Raw genomic sequence first — 20,166 nt, 5'->3', positions numbered from 1 at the left:
CAGATTTTTTGTGCCTGTGCTGAGGGACCTAACAGGAATAAGGTGAACTTCTCCATTATCCTCTTAATTCTGTGATTTATTATTTCTGTTAAATAGTATGATAATAACACAAGCATTGTTCATTTAAAACGCTGGTCTCTCCTTTTTCAGTGTCCTCAGAAAAAGCAACGACAAAAGACACGGGGGTATTTTACCTTCATCCCCCATGAGAGAGCAACTTCCACGTCCACAGAGTGACACAGTCAGCGTGCTTCAGGCTAAGGACATTAGGCTCTATCGCTTTGGAGAAGAAAGCCATACAACTGTGACTCCACAAGAAGTAATGGTCAAAAGGACATCACAGTCAGCCTTGCACAAGCGAAAACCTCTAATCTGAGAAGTACACACTTAATTTATTCGCTGGTCAGTGATGGAATTTTTTTTCTTTTTTACTTCCAACAGTTGTTTACAAAAGAAACCCTAGAAAAAATTACTCAGTATGGATCAGAGGGAAGGGAAAACTCCAGGAATAGTTAAAAATGCCTCTTAATAAACATGAAATAAATAAATTGACTCTGAATTTAATCACTTTTTTTCCTTTTTGCTTAATGTTAATGGCCCTGATAAAGACCTGATTTATGGCTGAAAAATCTTCATCTTTGGATCTTTCTAACAAACGACAAAGGATTCACATCATGTTCATGTTCTTTAATGCAAAATGTGAAAACATATTAATAAAATAAATGTTTAAAAAAATACAAAAAATATATGTTAAAAATCCCCTATTTTCAATAACGGATCTTGAGTAGCAGCTACCCCATGCAGCATGTCTAAGACAAAATGTGACAGTTTCTCGTTGTCTGCCTGTGACCCTGGAGATGTGAGCAGAGGTTTTGCCCAGATGTGTCCAGATGTATGAGGGACGTCAGAGTTTGAGAAGTCAGTCAAACTGTCGTAGATGAAATTGGCTTTCTGTGTGTCTGACCATGTCGCGGAGCGCAACAAAACCAGAAATGGCCTGGGAGCATTCAGGGATAAAATCAGTGTTAATAAATGTAGTTATAGAATTCAGAAAATGTTGACAATGCAACTTACCGTACCTGTGTGAGTATGAATAAGGCAAGGACGACGTGAACACCTCTCTCCAGGGGCTGAACAAGGATGGCTTCATTAAAGAGCTGAAACAGGATTAATGGAAACTGCAGCAGGACGCTCAAGAGCCAAAATCCAGCCAGCTCTGGGACCTTCAACAAACACAGTTATTTGACAAGTTTCCATCTCTGCCGTCCACTCACTGGGTTTCTTTACATATAATTATACAAATATATCCTTATTTCATATGTGAATGTATAAAAGCACCTTTTGCTGCAAGTTCCCGGCATAACCAAGGTAGAGTCGAATAGCCTCGATCAGCGTCATCAGGATAAGAATAGTCACAAGGATGATTTTGTAGTAGTCTGACAAAGCAGGATACTGGTGGAAATAACAAGCCAAACAACACAGTTTATAGTCTAACACTAAAAATTGTATCCACTTTGTAATGGTTATTTTAAAAATGCTACACTCTGAGATAAACTTATGCAAATTTCCTGTTGTGTATTCAGATTTACTTTTTTAAAGTAATAAGTATCGAAAAAATCAGATATTACTGTTTTGGGATTTTATGTCCAGCTGAAAACACTCAAAAAATATTTATGTGTTGACTTTAAAGCAACTGAAATATAAAAATTTTGCAAAGTGCCAAATATGTCTGAAATGTTAAATCTTGTTCATTCTTCCACATCCTTGCTTTTAAACGTATGATGTGATTTTTTTTCTGCTTCTCTTCATAACCACTTGTGTATTTTGGAATGTTTTTATTGGTAAGATTTCAGTTTCCTAACTAACTGGGACAAAGTCTATGTTCTTGTGGAAAACGTGGCACACGGTACTACTAAAAGGTCAAATACATTTAACATATTTTTAACCGAATGTGATTTTTGCTAAATAACTACACTGAGTATAAAAGGAAGCCAAAGTTTGTAATTTTTGATACATAATAGTCTTCTTGCTATCATGTATTCTCCTTTTTGTCCCAATAACCTTTAAAATTGGTATTTACTGTTATTTCAGTTGCTGTTTTGTCCAGTAACTATTTATGTTTCAGTGGTGAGCTACATGTTTCATGTGGTGCTCACAAATAATTAACAAAAAACACTAAAAGAAAATTTGAGCACCCAGTTGAAAGTTTTCCAGGATTTACTGCAGCTTCATTCCCTTTAATTTGTGCCCACTTTCATTGTATCCCACAAACATTTGTGTAACTTAGGGGCTTTAATTTAGTACCTCGGGCACAGGGTAGGTTGCAGAAGACATTCGACATGTTAACCTGGGAGACCTACAGGCACCTGTGGAGTTTCCAGCATGACAGGATGGAGAACCATGTCACAAGGGAAAAAGTAATAACTAAGTGGCCTGGTGATCATCAAATTCACACTTTGGATCCATGGCCAGGAAACTAAGCAGCAGATGGTAGAGTAGTTAGCATTGTTGGTTCACAGGAAGAAAGTCCTGTGTGGACTCTGCATGTTCCCCCTGTGTTTGTGTGGGTTCTCTCTGGGTACTACCAACAGTCAAAACACATGCAGTTAGTGAGGTTAGGTTATTTATTGAATCTAAATCGACTGTAGCTGTGAATGGTTGTCTTTCTGTGTTAGTCCTGTGACAGACTGGCGACCTTTACAGGGTGGACTCCTGATGCTGAAATCCAGCATACCACAGAAAGGTGCAAAACAGTCTAAATAAGAGTGGAAAGGGTCAAGACTGTAAACCAGAATTATGTTGGCATAATACCTTGAGCTGCAGCATTACAGTTTCACTGATCCACCACCAGGGGAAGAACCACATGTTAAAGTACAGAGACATCTGGAGCTGGAGGCTTGAAAGAACTCGATTGTCTGAAAACAAATACAAACAGCACAACATGCACGAACCAAATAAGCAACCTAAATGCAAATAAACTACTGGAAAGCTTAGTTTGAGTAAACAACAGCCATTAGTGCAGCTACATCAATGCTAACACCAATGCTAATTCATCAGTAACGTTAGCTGCATTCACCGTGTGCCAAAAACGCGTCGCGGTCTTTAGAGGAAGACTCCGTCCGACTCTGGTCAAACAAAACGTTGCGAGAAAAGTCTTCTAAATGTTTTCTAAGTGTCTCCGGGAGCTCCATGGTCCGCTAAATAAAAACATCACAAGAGCAAAATCACTCCGCCTCTTCCTCACTGAGAAACTGAACGCCGTTGTCGTTTCCATGGCTACCAGGGAAATCTCGCGTTCCGTGTTTAAATCTCGCATGGAATATGTTCTTTGTATTTAACCAGAGACCTTTCCTCTTAGTGCTTTTATTAAATAGCGCATCTACCTACAATATATTAATATATTACAGTGGTAAGTAAGTAAGTAAATAAATTATTTATAAATAAATATTAATAATGAACTTTATATTTGAGAAAAAATGTCTAACATTTAAAAAAAATAAAAGAATAATCGAAAAGTAGCTCTGCAGATTTATATGTGGAGCTAAATTAGCTTTTGATTTTTGGACGTGTTTGGACAGACTATTAAATCACTTGCACTTTTGTTTCCATTGAAAGTGAAAGTTACAGATCTGTGGAACGAAGATGGCCGAGAGCTGTGAAGTACTACATTCCTTCTCCTGCTCCATATGCCTGGATGTTTTGAAGAATCCTGTGACTCTTTACTGTGGCCACAGCTACTGTATGGACTGTATAAATGGCTGCTTCGACCAGGAGGATCAGAGTGGTATTTACAGCTGCCCACAGTGCAGACACACTTTCAACCCAAGACCCGTCCTCAAGAAAAACACAGTGCTGGTTGATTTGATGGCAAAAATGTCTGTGAGAGCACAATCCAACATGCGAGTGAAGGATGAAGCTGGACCAGGGGATGTGGAGTGTGATTTCTGCACTGTGAGGAAGCTGAAAGCTGTTAAGTCTTGCCTGGTATGTCTGGCATCTTACTGTGCCACTCACTTGCAACCTCACTATAAGTCTGCTGCGTTTAAGAGGCACAAGTTGGTCGAAGTGTCAGCTTCCATACAAGAGAAGATCTGCTCCAAGCATGACAAGCTACTCGAAGTCTACTGTCGCAGTGATGGGCAGTGCATTTGTCTCCTTTGTGTGATGGACGAACATAAAGGTCATGACACTGTCTCGGCTGCAGCAGAAAGAAAAGAGAAGCAGGTAACAATATAGTTGTAGACTTCCAACCATCATCCATGCTGCTGTGAATATCAGTTGGGAAACCAAATTTCAATTTAAAGTTACTGCTAGAGCTTCTGTTATAGCAGTCATAGGGTTTTAAGGGACTTTTTATATTCAGCTGTATTTCTGTAATTTATAAATTCTAAAGTCTTAAACTTTGATGATTTTGTAATGATTTAACTTTTAGAAACAATTTGGAAAGAAGAAACAAAGAATCCAGCAAGGCATTCAAGAAAAAGAGAAGCAGCCCTGGCAACTAAGACAGAAAACTAAAGGACTGAAGGTGAAGTTTTGAATCTGTTATGTAATGTAAAGTTTTACTTAAAAATCTGTTTCTGCAAAGTAACCAGCATTGTTCCTTTATGTCCTCTTGTCCTATTCTTGTGAAATAGTAGAGTAGATTGTGGTGGTAAAAGGTTTTTTGTAACCTCAAAGGAAAAAAAGTGTAATCAAGAATAAATTTGCTACTTCCAAAACGTCATGTAAATTCTTAACAAGATAAAATTATGAGGTTGTCTAGAAATTAAATGAAATTAATTAAATTAAGCCCTTAAACCAACAACTGTGAGATGTTAAATGGAATTTTTTACTGCTCAGGCTTCAAGTGATGCAGCAGTTGCTCAAAATGAGAAAGCCTATGCTGAGATTGTTCTGAAGGCAGACAAAAGGCGCTATGCCGTGAACGATCTGATCAGAGATCAGGAGAAGGCCGCGTTGAGTCGCGCTGAGGAGCTTGTGGATCGGCTGGAGAAGGAAATCAGTGAGCTGAGGAAGCGAGAGGACCAATTGAAGCAGCTGTCGCTCACTGAAGATCATATTAATTTCCTGCAGGTACGCAAACAGTCAAATACGTGGATCATATAGTGTGCAGGGCAGCAGTTAATGATGTGTTTATTGTTTTGCATGTTTACAGCACTGCCAGACCATTTTTGACTCTACAGAACCTGATGTGTCTTCTGATGTGAACATCCAACTGCACACACCTTTCGACTTTGTCACAAAAACTATTTCTGACTTGAGAGACAAAATGGAAAGCGTGGCCAAGAGCATTGCACAAATATCTGAGACAAGTAAGATGAGAAGTTAGCTAAAATAAGGCTTAGTAAAATCATGCTAATCATTTTTAATTGAATAGAACAGGAAGTGCTACTTTCAATAATATCATGTTTTGTACTTTTAGTTCAAGTTGATCCTGATCCCAAGACAAGAGAGGAATTTTCCATGTGTGAGTCATTTGTTTAGTGTACATATTTTTATTCAGTTTCTGTGCTTTCCGTTACTTTCATTTCACTGAGTAGTTAATATTTCCTGACATTGTACTTTTCAGATTCCTGCTGCATAACATTGAATCCCAACACAGCATTTGAAAACCTGTTGCTCTCTGATGGAAACACCAAAGTAACCTGGGTTAAAAACCCCCAGAGGTACCCTTACCACCCAGATAGATTTACCAAATATGATCAAGTGTTGTGCACTGAGGGTTTGTCTGGTGTTTGCTACTGGGAGGTTGAATGGAAAGGGCCACGGGTTGAGGTAGCCCTGTGCTATAAAGGAACAGAGCTGGAAGAAAGTGGCTTTGGCTACACCGACCAGTCCTGGTGCATTTCTCTTTCTAGTTCCTGTTGCGCTTTTTGGCACAATGAAGTCAAAACTAGAATATCTGTCCCCTGTTCCTCTACAGTGGGAGTGTATTTGAACCACAAGGGAGGGAGCCTGTCCTTCTACAGTGTGTCTGATTCTGGTCAAATGGTGCTCGTTCACAGAGTTCAGACCACATTCTCCCAGCCTCTGTACCCTGGGTTCATGGTCTCCAGAGGAGCCTCAGTTAGGATAATCACACCAGAGTAAAGGGACATCAGAAGCACCAGAATTACATCAGGTGTATCAGTACATGTTTATCAGTATTCCCAAAGTACTCTTCAATATAATAATACAGTCTGTTGACTCTTGCTCATTATAGCTAAAGCGTCCTTGTTTAAAATATTTTTGTTTGTGAGGCTAAAGACATTAGGCTAACATTTACTGAACTGAATTTATTTGGCAAGTGTGTTTGTGCACAGAGGTCTGTTGTCTTTAAGTGTATACAGTGTTCAAGAGGGTGCAGTTACATAAACATGCACTAATATATTCATAGAGAAAATCCTCTACAGAAATGTCAGTGCTGAGAATTCTTAAACCATTATGTGACTGTTTAATTATGTCAATAAAAGTGGAATTCTTCTTCTCAAAAGACTCATTTCTAAGTGTAATCTTGCAAATACAGATCCATAGAACTGCATTTTAAGATGCTGTTATTACTATTTTTACGGTGCACGGTGGTTAGCACTGTTGCCTTAAAGGAAGAGGGTCCCGACTTCGACTCCACCATCTGGTCAGGACCTTTTTGTGTGGAGTTGTCATGTTCTCTGGGTACTCTTGCTTCCTCCCACAGTCCAAAGACAGGCAATTAGAGGGGTTTAGGTTAATCGGTAATTCTAAATTACCCATAAGTGTGACTGCGAATGGTTGTCTGTCTGGTGACCCGTCCACCTCTCACCATGTGGTAGCTACCATAGAGGATTTTATTTGTATTTTATTTAATGTTACAAACTCAAAAGTGAAACCAAATTCTGCTAACGTAACTCATAAGAACCAAAATAGCATAAAGGAAATAAACTTACTGAATTGCATTAACCTCCTAGGACCTGGCATCCACATATGTGGACATCACATTTTGGGTTATTTAGACCAAAATACTCAATTTTGCTCTACAACTGCCTGATATCCACTTATAAGGACACTATACTGCTATTGTTCTATCAAAATTTTAAACGAATATCCTCATATGTGGCTCTCATTTGTCTTAGAAACAAAAATTAGGTAAAAAAAAAAAAATCAGGTAATTCTTTGTTTTTACATTCATCAGGCCCCAATATGTCCAAATATCAAAGAGAAATTAAAAATGCATGCCGTGGAAGAGTTCGGGTCTTAGGAGGTTAAAAAAGGTTGTGCAGCTCACTAAACCACGTATATCTACCAGTGCCTTGTAGTTTGGCCAGAATGTGAAGAATAAACTCTAACTAAGCAAATTACTTCTTTCAAAATAGTCAAAGGGAAAGCAGTGGTTGTTTTGATGACCTGTAACAAAATGGCAATTGTTTCTGAAAGAGAAATAGCTTTGAATCTAGGTAAAAGGTCATGACTGCATTTGCTGAAAGGCTGATACTTTCCCACAAATACTTTCACTTACTTCCAGTTAATGCAGTTATTCTTTGAATCGGAATAGCGGGCGTTTATTGTGCTGTCACTGAGGTCTGAGTGCCCTCCTACTAGGAACAAGCTGCCTTTAAGCCACTCCTTCCTCAGAGAAATAGAAAGTAACTTCTCTTGCGAAGGAAGAAAATGGCTCACGCTGTGGACCTATTTGACTGCTCCATATGCTTAGGATTATTGGAGGATCCAGTGACTACTACTTGTGGACACAGCTACTGTATGAAATGTATCAATACTTTCTGGGATACAAAACATAACAGTAAAGAAACTTACTGCTGCCCTCAGTGCAGGCAGACTTTTAAAACAAGGCCTGTTTTGAAGAGGAACACCATTCTGGCTAACTTGTTAGAGGAACATAAGAAAACAATCAGACAAGGTGCTGCTCCTTCCGTAGCTTCTGATGATAACATTTATGCTGCACCTGGGGATGTGCAGTGTGACTTTTGCACAGGGAGGAAACGCAAAGCTCACATGTTTTGTCAGGTGTGTTTAGCCTCTTACTGTGAGGCTCACCTGGAACCTCATTTTCAGGTGCCACCGCTACAAAAGCACAAACTAGTAAAAGCTTCTACGAGGATCAAAGAAAGCATCTGCAGCCGTCATGACAAACTTCAGGAGCTTTACTGCCGCACCGATCGGCAGTTCCTGTGCCTGATGTGTGCGGTGGATGAACACAAAGGCCATAACACTATATCCGTCACAGAAGAAAAGCAAGAGATGCAGGTTAGTCAGTTTAGTCCCATGTTGTAAACATTTGTTGCACGGCATTTATGAGGTCCTGAAAAGTTTCTGCATTTGTTTAACAGAGACACCTGGAAAAGACCAAATGGGTAATTACAGACAGAGTGCTGGCTTCAGAGGCCAAAATGGAAAAGCTGATGGAAGCTGCAGGCTCTATAAGAGTGAGTGTTATCCACAAACATAAATATGCATTTGTTTGGTTCGGCAAAGGATTTTTTTTGTTTTTAAATACAAAGTTTTATCTAATTTTGAGTGGAAAAAGTATGTAAACCTTAAAAATTAGCAGTGCAGCTAAGGGGGGGAAATCATTTGTTTTCAGCCAGTGCGATGACAGCTGTGAGTCGGTACTCTGTTGACATTATTTCAAAAGGTTAGTGGAACTGTTAGAGTCATACAAGATTCATGTTTGGGACTCAGTGGGAGGGGTGAACAAACCTGGCTTAGAATCAATCATTCATTTAATGTAAAACAAAACAAAACAAAACAAAACAACAAACAGTATTTAAAAATAATAGGAGTATTAACTACTACGTGTCCTAAGCCAAGATGCTGAGCACCAAATTGGTGTGAGAGCAGTCAGCAATTCAGCCGGTGATTGAAGGTGACTTGTTTAGTTGGCTTGGATCACTATTGTAACAGTCATTGCAGGCAAATAGTACATTTTTCCTACAGGACGCTGCCTGGGAGGCGTGTGATGACTTTGAGCGGGTCTGTGAGGAACGTATCCTGCTGTACACCCACTTCCTGAGGAAGAAGTGCTCTGAGATGAGAGAGAAAGTTGGAGAGGCTGAGAAAGCTGGAGTGGACTGGACCGAACACCACCTCGGGCAGCTGAAGCGTGAAGTGTCTGAGTTAAGGAGGAGAGAGAGTAAAATCTGTCAGCTTTCACAAACAGAGGATCCCATTCAGTTTCTTCAGGTGATGGCACTTTTTGATACTTTAGGCTTATGTCTCATTTTGTATCCAGTTTGTGAGGCTAAATATTAATAATAACGTTTCCCTGTGCAGGGCTTCCAAACCCTGGGTGACCTCCCTGTGCTCACAGACTCACACAGAGAGCTTGACAACCTGACAAAGTTTGTCACTGCACAAAAGAATAAAATGAAAAAGATGTGCGACAAAGAAAAAAACGATCAGATGGATTATTCTGGAAAAATCATCAGTAAGTGTGATAATTTGGGATCATTTGAGAGTTTTAAACATCATAACTGTGGTCTCACCTTGTTTACTTAAAAACTATGTTTTTTGTGTTGTTCTTTGCAAGTGTCAAGAAGGACAAGGCCGCAGAAGGGACGGACAAGGACAGAACTTCAGATGAAATATAAGAGTAAGCATGATGTTAATGTCTACAGACATATTTGAGAGCTTAAGCGAGTCCTTCGTAATCAATGAGTGTTTCATTTTCCCTGCAGACTCCAAAATCGAGGTGGATCCTGACACTGTAGCAGCTTGTCTTTACCTCTCTGATACAAAGAAAGAGATATCATGGTGTGACAAGGACCAGGCTCATCCAGATCACCCTGACAGATTCACCTACTTTAACCAGGCTCTGTGCAAAGAGGGCCTCAGAGGAAACTACTACTGGGAGGTGGAGTGGGATGGTGGCATAGTTGAGGTGGCTGTGTCGTACAGAGGGATAGGAAGAAAGGGTTCAGGGAAAGATTGCTGTTTTGGCCACAATGCTCTGTCCTGGAAATTAATCTGCTCTCCTTCTGGTTGCACGTTCTGGCACAATAATCTTCACAAAGGTCAAATTCCTCCGGCTGTCTCCGGCAAAGTAGGGGTACACCTTGATTATAAAGAGGGAACGCTGGCTTTTTACAGCGTATCTGGGGTTGAAAGTTTGACACTGCTGCACCAAATCCAGACAACCTTCACTGAGCCCCTCTATCCCGGGTTTACTGTGGATCTTGGTGCAACACTGAAAATAAGCAACATCTAATTTTGCGCACATTAATAAAGTGTTATCTTCAGGACAAGCTGCACATTTAAAATTCAGAATTAGAGACAATAGTGCAGTTTCCAATATTAGTGCACTAATTGACAAAGTGATAAAAATAATCTCTGAGTACTTTTTTCTCAGTTAATAATGAAGAATCAAACAGTAAAAAATTACTTTTCCTTTTATTATCCGTCTTTTTTCTTTTAAATAGTAGTAAAACTGCATCAAAACACTGATTGATCAAATGTTTTTTTTTACCTTTTCCCCCTTTCAAGTAAGTAAATTAATACTTTTAAGACATTAAGACATATTTGATAATAAACACAACATGAGCAATTCAGCTACTTCAGTGTCCAAATAGTGGGAAAAGTTTTATTTGCTGTAATCGTAAAAGATTCAGTGAAAGTGGCTTGGACGGAACTGGTCGCAAGGGAAGTCCAAATAGCTCGACACAAATATATGAATATTTCTGAGGTTTCTGCTGTGTGAATTAAACAGTTGATATTTTTAAGTCTTTCCCAAGGTGGTTGTTAAAATGTAAAATCTGATATTTGGCACTTTTTGATGACTCTTAACTCGTTAGTTTTTATATCAAGATGTAAAATGTAATAACAGCTCAACTCCCTGAGAGTTTAGGAGAGAATTCATATTATTCTGATTTTTCTTGTGACTAAAACCCTCCATATTAGCAGTTTTGTGAAAGACTTGAATGATACAAAACACATACAATGTAACAGGCCTTTTTAGTATTTCATTTTAAGGCTGATTCTGCTGCTTCCTTCATGCCTAAAACTGAGCCCAAAGAGACTTTGAGAGGATGATTTCTCTGTAACTTAAGTTTCATTTATATTGCATTTATATTTAGAGCTTTAAACATAGAGGGTGAGCCTTTTTGAGTTTATTGTGTTGTAAGGTAGAGGAACAAAATGAAAACAAGCTTTTGTTTGTTTTAATCGTGTTTTAAAGCGATGCGGAACTACTGCTCAACTGACTCAAAGTAAAGGATTGCTTTATCTGAAACGATTCAAATGAAGGACCATGATAATAATATATTGTTTACTGATTTTAATAAACTATAATTTACCCTTTTTTTGATGAGGTAATATTACAGTATACTCTTAAATTCATGTTTGCACGAATAAAATAAAGTTGTGATGACACGCAGTTAGAGACATATTTGATTAAATGCTCATTTCATATTTTTCAGTTCAGTCCTAGGAATTTCTTGGTGACAACATAACTGATTAATCATGAAATTGTGGCTGTGAATAACAATGAAAGCTTTAAACACCATCTGTAACGACCTTAAATCCCTGAACCACTTCACAGTATAGATTTTCATAGTATTACCTGTAAGAAATACGACAGTCTTTGTGAAATTCTTGCACTGTCACCTCATTTATTAATTATCGAGGATATTTTTCTTTTTCTATTGCCACTTTTAGTATTATAGGACCAGGAATTCGATAAATATCTTATTTTGCTCAAGCGTGGACTGATCAAAAAACACGTGAATGCTACCATGACAGGTTTTTATTCATGCATTTATGTACTGACCACTTGGGGGCATCAATAACCCATTAACGCAAGTGAAAGGTTTTTTTCCTAATGATAAGTGAGAAAAATCCACTTTTATGTTCGCTCTGTTTGGATTATAAAGAGAGACTCGCTCTTTAGCTGCTATTTTTAATTCTCTAACAGAAGAAATCGCTGTGTTTTATGTCATAAGTCAAGTTATAGCTTTGAAGCGTCAGTAGCGGAATTTGCGGGAAAATCGGGAATATGGCGACCCTAGAATGCACCTCCCATTGACAGGAAACTGTCAACAAGCCACGGCTCTATAAAAGAGATTCAAATTCGCTGGGATTTTGTGCGGGAAAAATGGCTCACAGTAAGGACCTGTTTGAGTGCTCCATCTGTACACAGTTACTGAATGATCCAGTGACTATTACCTGCGGACACAGCTTCTGTATGAAATGCATCTATACCCACTTGTATACCAAAAGAAACAGAAGGAGAACGTATAGCTGCCCTCTGTGCAGAGAGACTTTCAATGAGAGACCTGTTCTGAAGAGGAACACCATCCTGGCTAACTTGGTAGAGGAGTATAAGAAGGCAAGCAGCCAGGGTGCTGCTGCGGATGATGCTGCACCTGGGGATGCGCAGTGTGACATTTGCACAGAGAGAAAACGTAAAGCTTGCATGTTCTGTCAGGTGTGTTTGGCCTCTTACTGCCAGACCCATCTGGAACCTCATTTTATTGTACCGCCTCTTAAAAAACACAGACTGATCACAGCTTCTATAAATATCAAAGAAAGCATCTGCGGCCGTCATGACAAACTTCAGGACATTTACTGCCTGACCGATCAACAGTTTGTGTGCCGGATGTGTGCTCTGGATGAACACAAAGACCACGACATTGTATCAGCTGAAACAAAAAGGCAAGAATTGCAGGTAATATGCATATAAATATATTTATTTAATTATTTTTTGATGATGTGATTTGCTGTTTTTATTGTCATTGTGATATGTTTCTACATGTCTGTCTTAACAGAGCCATCTGGAAAAGACCAAAGAGAAAATTGCAGAAAGAGTGGTGATTTCAGAGAAGTTGATGGATGCTGCTCGCTCCATACGAGTAAGGATTTTTCTTTTATGCCTTGTTTTCTTTATTGTTAGATCTTGTTATAAGGCTGCGTCTACACTAATCCGTCCGAACTATCGTTTTCTACGCTGTTTTCTACGATGTTGTTTGTTGCTCAAGATGACTTGATATCATTCATGAGGGATACATTTGACATATGTTTCACATATTATAGACCAACAAGTTATTTATAGCAGTTTAAATACAAGCAATCAGTTTTTGGCAGACAATCACTTTTTGGCACAACACCGACTCTTTGAAACGTCGCGGCAAAGTGCCGAGCTTTATCTGGAGCTATCTAGAGCATGTACAAAGGGCTGTCAAAATTGAGAGCAAACAAAACAACTGCTGTACAATGCCGTTAAGCTGGGCAACGTCTATATCAAAATGGCTTTAGTTATGCGTCTGAGGTAGGTTTGGGTTGGGGGTCTAGACTGGGAACTCTTGCTGGATACTGTTTTTGGACCTATTAATCCAAAACAAGTTTGATGCAGAAGGGCTCCAGCTCCTCCAACCCACAGTGAAGCTTTCCTCCCCTCAAACTGCCGCACATTCACCTATTCCTGTGAGAGTTCACCACTGTAATCGATAAAGTGTTGCATGCATAGAAGAAGTCAGTGATTGAGTGTGACTTGTTTATTTGGCTTGGATCACTACTGTAACAGTCATAGCAGGCAAATAGTATGTGTTTCCTACAGGACGCTGCCTGGGAGGCGTGTGATGACTTTGAGCGGGTCTGTGAGGAACGTATCCTGTTGTACACCCACTTCCTGAGGAAGAAGTGCTCTGAGATGAGAGAGAAAGTTGGAGAGGCTGAGAAAGCTGGAGTGGACTGGACTGAACGCCTCCTCAGACCTCTGAAGCGTGAGCTGTCTGAGTTAAGGAGGAGAGAGAGTAAAATCTGTCAGCTTTCACAAACAGAGGATCCCATTCAGTTTCTTCAGGTTATGGCTGCTTTTTGATACTTTAGGCTTATGTCTCATTTCGTATCCAGTTTGCGAGGTTAAATATTAATATTAATGTTTACGTGTGCAGGGCTTCCAAACCCTGGGTGACCTCCCTGTGCTCATAGACTCACACAGAGTCCTTGACAACCTGACAAAGTTTGTCACTGCACAAAAGAATAAAATGAAAAAGATGTGCGACAAAGAAAAAAACGATCAGATGGATTATTCTGGAAAAATCATCAGTAAGTGTGATCATTTGAGATCAGTTGAGAGTTTTAAACATCATAACTGTGGTCTCACCTTGTTTACTTAAAAACTATGTTTTTTGTGTTTTTCCTTACAAGTGTCAAGACGGACAAGGCCGCAGAAGGGACGGACAAGGCCGCAGAAGGGACGGACAAGGCCGCAGAAGGGACGGACAAGGCCGCAGAAGGGACGGACAAGGACAGAACTTCTGATGAAATGTAAGAGTAAGCATGATGTTAATGTCTACAGACATATTTAGGAACTTAAGCGAGTCCTTCGTAATCAATGAGTGTTTCATTTTCCCTGCAGACTCCAAAATCGAGGTGGATCCTGACACTGTAGCAGCTTGTCTTTACCTCTCTGATACAAAGAAAGAGATATCATGGCGTGACAAGGGCCAGGCTCATCCAGATCACCCTGACAGATTCACCTACTTTAACCAGGCTCTGTGCAAAGAGGGCCTCAGAGGAAACTACTACTGGGAGGTGGAGTGGGATGGTGGCATAGTTGAGGTGGCTGTGTCATACAGAGGGATAGGAAGAAAGGGTTCAGGGAAAGATTGCTGTTTTGGCCACAATGCTCTGTCCTGGAAATTAATCTGCTCTCCTTCTGGTTGCACGTTCTGGCACAATAATCTTCACAAAGGTCAAATTCCTCCGGCTGTCTCCGGCAAAGTAGGGGTACACCTTGATTATAAAGAGGGAACGCTGGCTTTTTACAGCGTATCTGGGGTTGAAAGTTTGACACTGCTGCACCAAATCCAGACAACCTTCACCGAGCCCCTCTATCCCGGGTTTACTGTGGATCTTGGTGCAACACTGAAAATAAGCGACATCCAATTCAGAGATAGTGCGCACTTTCCAATGTTAATGTATTGATCGACAAAGTGATAAAATGATCTGAGTCCTTTTTTCCTAGTAAAAAATGAAGAATCAAACAGGCCTTTATATCCACATATAGACTCATGTCATAATAACAAAGTCATATTTTTCTCAGCATTTTTTGACTGTCATAACTTTATACAAGAGCCCAGAGTCCCATAAAATTTTCACGACTGAAAAAAATTTGGTTTAAAAAAATTAAACCAAATAAAATGTACATCTTATTTGTTGTTTTTGTTTAGCGTGATTTCTTTTCTATAACCAGCTTTGAGCGTCAATATTAGGAGATATATCATAGTTTCAACAGCAGAGCTGTAATAGTTCAGTGTCAATTATGCATTAACAGAAACGAGGACGGTACCTTGGATGCTTTGTCCTTTTTTCCCTGATAATTCACTGGAGAAACCTTCACAAAATTACATATAGTTATATAATGTTTATTTACTATTTTTATTGAACTTTATCCTGATACAAGATGCAATAATTTAAAGGTAGTTATACTCTTTAAATGTTTATATATTTTTCAAAGTGACGGTTAAAAACTGATTACGTTATTCTGTTTGTGTTATGTCTAAAATTGATCACGTTTAAGCACATTTTGTTTGGAAAAGTGGTTAATAGCTTTAAGTCTGATTTATATTGTGAGGAGAGCTTGAAATATGATTGCTTTGTAATTGCAGCTATTGGCAGCTACTCAGTTCAGTCACGTAAACAGAGCAATTGCTTTAGCTAAACTGCCTTAAAGTAAGGACCATGCATACTAATAATATATTCTTTATTGAGTTTATTGTACTAATATTCACCTTTTCAATATAGAAATGTCACAGTTTACTCCTGAATTCACATTTATGTAAATAAAACAAAGCTCACAATTCATGACGTTTAATTATATGCACAATATACGTAAAAATAAAATATGCACACTTCATATTTTACATTTTTACAATTTAGTCAATCACTATAAATTTTGACTCGGTAACAAAGTGCTAGCACCAGTAACAGGACATTTTAGAGAAATCATTCATCAAATGCAGTCGGTGTGGTCTACAGTGTTGTAGAAGCGCAGACAGGCCTTGTAATGCAGCAGCTTCTCAGTCAGAGGACTGATGGTCAGCGCTTTGCCCTGAACACTCAGGTCCACATACCTGCGCAACATTAATGTAACAAGAAATACACTTAGAGCTGTGATGACTTTTTTTCTTTTTACAAATATACTTGTAAAAACATGCTTTGAATAAAAAGTTTACACTGAAACAGTTTCGTTATCATGTTTCTTATATCAAACTCTATGTATGTGTTTTTGCTAAAACATCAAATTCTTTATCAGGTGTTGATATGAACCTACAACAGACTGTGATGGACATGGAACAATCTAACTTTTATTGGATCGTCATCTACCTGTTGTACTGTACCTGTATGACACACTCCAAAATGCCAGGGTATTTGCAGCCATCAGTGTGGCCAGGAGGAAGAAGAATCTCTCCAAATTGCCATCATGTAGTGTGCTTGGGTAAAAGCTTCCTGTAACAGAGCACCACAGTGTTTATTACCAGTGCCTCTATGTCATTTGTTAGTCCTGTATTTGTATTTGTATTTTTTTGTTTGTTTGTTTTTTACCTCCAGAGAGAAAGTACATCAGCTGAATAATAAAGGCACCGAGAAAACAACCCCCTCCATAGGACAGAGTGAGGAAGTGCAGGGCGATCCCTCTGATGTGGTTCGGGGTGAGCTGGAAAGAAATGAGGGAGCCTGCCAGACAACAGAAACTGTATGAGCATCTCTCCTGCTGCTTATTTGCCATATTATACTCGTTTCATAAATCAGAATGATATGCACAAACGGAGACCTAACAGTAAGTCTCCCACTCACATGCAGGGGTGACGAGAGCTTCTGCCAGACCGAGCAGGATGTACTGAGGAGCCAGCTGGAAACACGGCATGGAAGAAACTTGCAAAAGCTTTCCAGAAAGTGTCTGCTCCACCAGGGGGTAAGACTTCCTCTGCAGCTCAGTCAAACCTGCAACCAGGACCGACAGAGTGGCACACGCATGGCCCAGAGCTGGAGGGGGAGGATGGACAGGGTGGGGTGATGAGAGAGGGGGCTGAGGAACAGGAGGTTGTGATTACAAGACAAAAAGAGGGAATGAGAGGAGATAAAGGAATATTTAAGAGAATAAATAACGACAACATGCGAACTAGTTGGGGCTTGCATGCGTGTAAATACTCACTAATACGTTTTACAGGTGCTGGAGGAGGTTTTTCCATGGACAGGTAGCAGGTCATCACACACTCCATCAGTGGCGCTAAGAGCAGCAGAGGCAGGATGCTGATCACATTCATGGCAGCGACAGGCAAAAGGTGGTCCTTCAGGTGAAGGTTGGAGCTCATCGTCTGTATATAGTAACCTGAGGGGATCTGTGGGAGGCATATTTCTTAACCAAACCTGAAGGCGATTAAACATGTCAGTTTTCTGCTTCATGCTTTGTAATTTCTCAGGGACCTACCTGCGTGAGGCAGACTCTGTAGAGCAGCTGAAGCCCGTAAAGAGGGAAGAGCTTGGCCAGGACTTTGGCATTCTCCACGTGAGTCTCACTGTACCGGCCACCATTGTTCTCTTTTGCCCGGTCCAGCCAAGATGCTACTTGTCCGCTCAAGTATCGATAATGGAGGCAGCACATCTTGAAAGAGTTCAAGAAAACTCCCAGCGTGGTCAGTAATGATCCACCTAAGCTCAATAAAAGCATGAAGCACGAACAGTTTAACTTTTTGTGGCCTGTACAAAAAAGGAGATGAGGAAGAGGTTTTCTCTTTCTAATCCTTTCTTTGGTATCTTACCTTTCTTGGGTTTGTAGGTGAGTTTACTGCGCATCATGTGTATGGCAATGAGAGCCAGCAGCACTGAGGTGAAGGGGATGAGGAAGCCCAGATTTTTGGCCACAGATTGCTGGATGTAAGCAATGCCCAGAAACACAACAGTGGAATTCAGATTCACCAGCCAGTAGAACCTAAATTAAGAGAAAAAAAATCTTACAGTGAGCCAGTGATATTGGTCAGACTTAAATCCAAAATATCTTTGTACTAATTTCATCATCTAGGGCGGTTCAATTTAAACTTGTTTTGTCTATGAAAGGAGGAGGAGTCCTTAGAGGAAACCCCCCATGCACTCTAGTATAGAATTACCATTATGTCAGAAAGGTTTGTTTGTAATATAATAACAAAGGCATGTCACTACTACTTTTTTTGTCTGAAATCAAATCATACAAAACCCAACCTCGCAGAACTAAAAATGAACCTACTGGTAAACTACATGTATGATGTGTCAAGGTAGCCTCATCACCTACCAGTTGAAGAAGGTCAGGAGCTGGTGCTGGTTGTAGCCCTGCAGGTTGTAAGCTCCCATGGGGCAGAGGATAGCTCGGATGCCACCGATGCCCAGTGCAGCAGCCAGGAGGCCAGTGTAAAAAAGAATCTGCTGCTCCCGAGACTCCAGCTGGTGGGTCATGTGGTGGCTGTCGATGTAGAAATCCTCAAAGGGAAATGCCACCACAGGCAGCATGGCTGTACCTACAGTGGCAGATGCATCTAATGATTCTGAGTGATATTTTCTTTTTGGCAACTGGTTGATTTGATACATTCATGAGATATGTAGTCAAAAAAATTACTGAAACAAATGAAAAGAAGTGCAAGGTGCCCATCTGTTTTCCTGCCATTTAATAATAAAAATAAATACATTGTGAAAATTGAGAAAGGATATTATAAACAGCTGTCATTGCCTAACATCTGGCATCAGATCTTACTCTAGTCTTACTTTTCACAATAATACAGTCCAAGATGGCAAACACTGTTTTAGAAGTCATATGGCTTCAAATTCTTGGCACTTGTGTCAACCTTTAATCCCTTGTGTCTTACCAAAGAAATGAAGAAACGCACACACGTATAGCACCTTAGTCCTTCCTAGACAGGCTTCTGCAAACCAGCCAACCAGAACAGGGGTGAGTGTGCTGGCTCCTATGAAGCACAGGTTGACTGTTGCAGCGAGGTAGTTGTCATATCCGAGCTTCACAGTGCAAAATAGAATCATGTTACATACAATCCCAAAGAAAGTGAACCTTTCAAACAACTCCACAAGAAGTACACAGATGATCACTTGGAGCTTCTTGCGAGACTTCTTTCGTGGTCTCTGGTCTAGATGAGGCGTGTGGGAGATACGTCGCAGTGGGCTTCTGCCCTCTGGGAGTCTCCTGAGGTCTCCTACTACCATCCCGGGCAGCTCTTCTGCTTGGTGGGGTGAATGCTGTCAGTAAAGAGCTCTGAATGAGAACTGCTGCCCTTGTCGGGAAGGAGTAACAGAAGCCAGAGCTGGAATCTCACAACCAGGTGTGACTCTGACACTGGACACGTATACTCAGCCACACCCACCTGTTTTCTGCAAATGGCCATACCTGATTCGTCCATCTTTCTCTTACTGAGAACTGTGGATGCATTACTCAAATTTGGCACATTATGAAAAACTATATAAGGGAGGAGTGATGGATGGGAGCTATTTAGAGGACAACCCTAAAATATTTCTAATATTTCAAAAGATAAACATGTGGCTGTTTGATTTATTTATTTTTGTTTTTTAAATAATGATCTTTAATGCTGTCAAGACAGCATTATTATCCAGATCAAACGGGTTCAATTTCACTTCAAGTCATCTTATAAGATACCTGGTATAAATAATGACTTAAACAATGTTGCCAATGAATAGTCTGTCATGTGATAATAAATATAATCAGTTTATTAAGTGGAGCTCTGGAGTAGTAGTAGTTAGTTTCTGGGAATACAATGAGCCCAATAACTAATGTCTCCCTTTGAAGGTTAATCTTTCCATGATTGAGGTTAACCATGGTTGCTGACATGCTCACTGTTTTCAGTTAACATGATCACAGTTGTATTGTGGGAATGTACAATATTATTGTAACATTAAAAAATAAACAAGTGCAGAAGGTTTTACAAACACTCACAAAATATTACATGTCTCTGTGAAAGCGGCTCTTCTCTTCACTTCCCCCTACAACCTCATTTTGACTGGCCTGCTGGTAATTAGACTCAAAATGTTAAGTGAGAGCGAGACAGGGTGCATGTGCAGGTTGACTTCAACTAAAGGAGCTCTGAGACAGACAGCATTTTATCACTGTAGGAGGTGAACTAGCTGTCCAAACAAGCACTGAACATTGGACTTCATTACCTGTAAAGTACACAGTCTACAGTTCTTAATAGACTTATT

General features: G+C 39.9%; 5 protein-coding genes across 6 annotated transcripts; 3 read left to right on the top strand and 2 right to left on the bottom strand.

Moving 5' to 3' along the window:
• Positions 1–778: 778 nt before the first annotated feature.
• tmem17 (transmembrane protein 17) lies at positions 779–3,227 on the bottom strand. The gene is made up of 5 exons (XM_063481220.1): positions 3,077–3,227; positions 2,812–2,915; positions 1,339–1,452; positions 1,080–1,223; positions 779–997 (listed from the first exon to the last, which is right to left on the bottom strand). The coding sequence occupies exons 1-5, from the start codon at positions 3,189–3,191 to the stop codon at positions 920–922; spliced, it is 555 nt and encodes a 184-aa protein (XP_063337290.1). The 5' UTR covers positions 3,192–3,227; the 3' UTR covers positions 779–919.
• Positions 3,228–3,642: 415 nt separating this feature from the next.
• Positions 3,643–6,093, top strand: LOC134630261 (tripartite motif-containing protein 16-like). The gene is made up of 6 exons (XM_063477418.1): positions 3,643–4,224; positions 4,433–4,528; positions 4,843–5,076; positions 5,159–5,315; positions 5,426–5,470; positions 5,573–6,093. Exons 1-6 carry the CDS (start codon positions 3,643–3,645, stop codon positions 6,091–6,093), a joined length of 1,635 nt encoding a protein of 544 aa, XP_063333488.1.
• Positions 6,094–7,626: 1,533 nt separating this feature from the next.
• On the top strand, positions 7,627–11,209 carry LOC134632487 (tripartite motif-containing protein 16-like). Its single transcript, XM_063481219.1, has 6 exons — positions 7,627–8,220; positions 8,304–8,399; positions 8,911–9,156; positions 9,247–9,400; positions 9,503–9,565; positions 9,651–11,209. The coding sequence occupies exons 1-6, from the start codon at positions 7,627–7,629 to the stop codon at positions 10,178–10,180; spliced, it is 1,683 nt and encodes a 560-aa protein (XP_063337289.1). The 3' UTR covers positions 10,181–11,209.
• Positions 11,210–11,962: 753 nt separating this feature from the next.
• Positions 11,963–14,900, top strand: LOC134632486 (probable E3 ubiquitin-protein ligase MID2). 2 transcript variants are annotated; one of them, XM_063481217.1, is made up of 6 exons: positions 11,963–12,634; positions 12,735–12,818; positions 13,523–13,768; positions 13,860–14,013; positions 14,116–14,235; positions 14,327–14,900. In XM_063481217.1, exons 1-6 carry the CDS (start codon positions 12,062–12,064, stop codon positions 14,893–14,895), a joined length of 1,746 nt encoding a protein of 581 aa, XP_063337287.1. In that variant the 5' UTR covers positions 11,963–12,061; the 3' UTR covers positions 14,896–14,900. The 2 variants fall into 2 exon arrangements, with proteins under 2 accessions (XP_063337287.1, XP_063337286.1); XM_063481216.1 differs by having other exon boundaries at positions 13,499–13,768.
• A 1,016-nt stretch (positions 14,901–15,916) lies between these two features.
• On the bottom strand, positions 15,917–19,158 carry slc15a5 (solute carrier family 15 member 5). Its single transcript, XM_063480410.2, has 9 exons — positions 18,807–19,158; positions 18,239–18,461; positions 17,733–17,902; positions 17,402–17,622; positions 17,126–17,312; positions 16,768–16,956; positions 16,516–16,647; positions 16,311–16,419; positions 15,917–16,043 (listed from the first exon to the last, which is right to left on the bottom strand). The coding sequence occupies exons 1-9, from the start codon at positions 19,156–19,158 to the stop codon at positions 15,923–15,925; spliced, it is 1,704 nt and encodes a 567-aa protein (XP_063336480.1). The 3' UTR covers positions 15,917–15,922.
• Positions 19,159–20,166: the final 1,008 nt, after the last annotated feature.

Source organism: Pelmatolapia mariae, linkage group LG7 (assembly GCF_036321145.2).
Source record: "Pelmatolapia mariae isolate MD_Pm_ZW linkage group LG7, Pm_UMD_F_2, whole genome shotgun sequence".
Classification (NCBI taxonomy): Eukaryota; Metazoa; Chordata; class Actinopteri; order Cichliformes; family Cichlidae; genus Pelmatolapia; species Pelmatolapia mariae.
Note: the sequence above shows the minus strand (reverse complement) of the source record. Positions and strands in the feature narration are given on the sequence as shown.

What these genes read in the sequence shown, in the direction of transcription:
- tmem17 (XM_063481220.1), bottom strand. Translation starts at nt 3,191, where the DNA reads ATGGAGCTCCCGGAGACACTTAGAAAACATTTAGAAGACTTTTCTCGC. An exon ending in CGACGCGTTTTTGGCACACG is followed by an intron (nt 2,916 to 3,076) that starts GTGAATGCAGCT and finishes ATTTGTTTTCAG; the next exon opens with ACAATCGAGTTCTTTCAAGC. An exon ending in CCGGGAACTTGCAGCAAAAG is followed by an intron (nt 1,224 to 1,338) that starts GTGCTTTTATAC and finishes TGTTTGTTGAAG; the next exon opens with GTCCCAGAGCTGGCTGGATT.
- LOC134630261 (XM_063477418.1), top strand. Translation starts at nt 3,643, where the DNA reads ATGGCCGAGAGCTGTGAAGTACTACATTCCTTCTCCTGCTCCATATGC. An exon ending in AGAAAACTAAAGGACTGAAG is followed by an intron (nt 4,529 to 4,842) that starts GTGAAGTTTTGA and finishes TTTACTGCTCAG; the next exon opens with GCTTCAAGTGATGCAGCAGT. An exon ending in AAGAGAGGAATTTTCCATGT is followed by an intron (nt 5,471 to 5,572) that starts GTGAGTCATTTG and finishes TGTACTTTTCAG; the next exon opens with ATTCCTGCTGCATAACATTG.
- LOC134632487 (XM_063481219.1), top strand. Translation starts at nt 7,627, where the DNA reads ATGGCTCACGCTGTGGACCTATTTGACTGCTCCATATGCTTAGGATTA. An exon ending in AAGCTGCAGGCTCTATAAGA is followed by an intron (nt 8,400 to 8,910) that starts GTGAGTGTTATC and finishes TTTTTCCTACAG; the next exon opens with GACGCTGCCTGGGAGGCGTG. An exon ending in TTATTCTGGAAAAATCATCA is followed by an intron (nt 9,401 to 9,502) that starts GTAAGTGTGATA and finishes GTTCTTTGCAAG; the next exon opens with TGTCAAGAAGGACAAGGCCG.
- LOC134632486 (XM_063481216.1), top strand. Translation starts at nt 12,062, where the DNA reads ATGGCTCACAGTAAGGACCTGTTTGAGTGCTCCATCTGTACACAGTTA. An exon ending in CAAAAAGGCAAGAATTGCAG is followed by an intron (nt 12,635 to 12,734) that starts GTAATATGCATA and finishes CTGTCTTAACAG; the next exon opens with AGCCATCTGGAAAAGACCAA. An exon ending in TTATTCTGGAAAAATCATCA is followed by an intron (nt 14,014 to 14,115) that starts GTAAGTGTGATC and finishes TTTCCTTACAAG; the next exon opens with TGTCAAGACGGACAAGGCCG.
- slc15a5 (XM_063480410.2), bottom strand. Translation starts at nt 19,158, where the DNA reads ATGGTAGTAGGAGACCTCAGGAGACTCCCAGAGGGCAGAAGCCCACTG. An exon ending in CACCTACAAACCCAAGAAAG is followed by an intron (nt 17,623 to 17,732) that starts GTAAGATACCAA and finishes TATTGAGCTTAG; the next exon opens with GTGGATCATTACTGACCACG. An exon ending in AGCACCTGTAAAACGTATTA is followed by an intron (nt 16,957 to 17,125) that starts GTGAGTATTTAC and finishes CTCCCCCTCCAG; the next exon opens with CTCTGGGCCATGCGTGTGCC.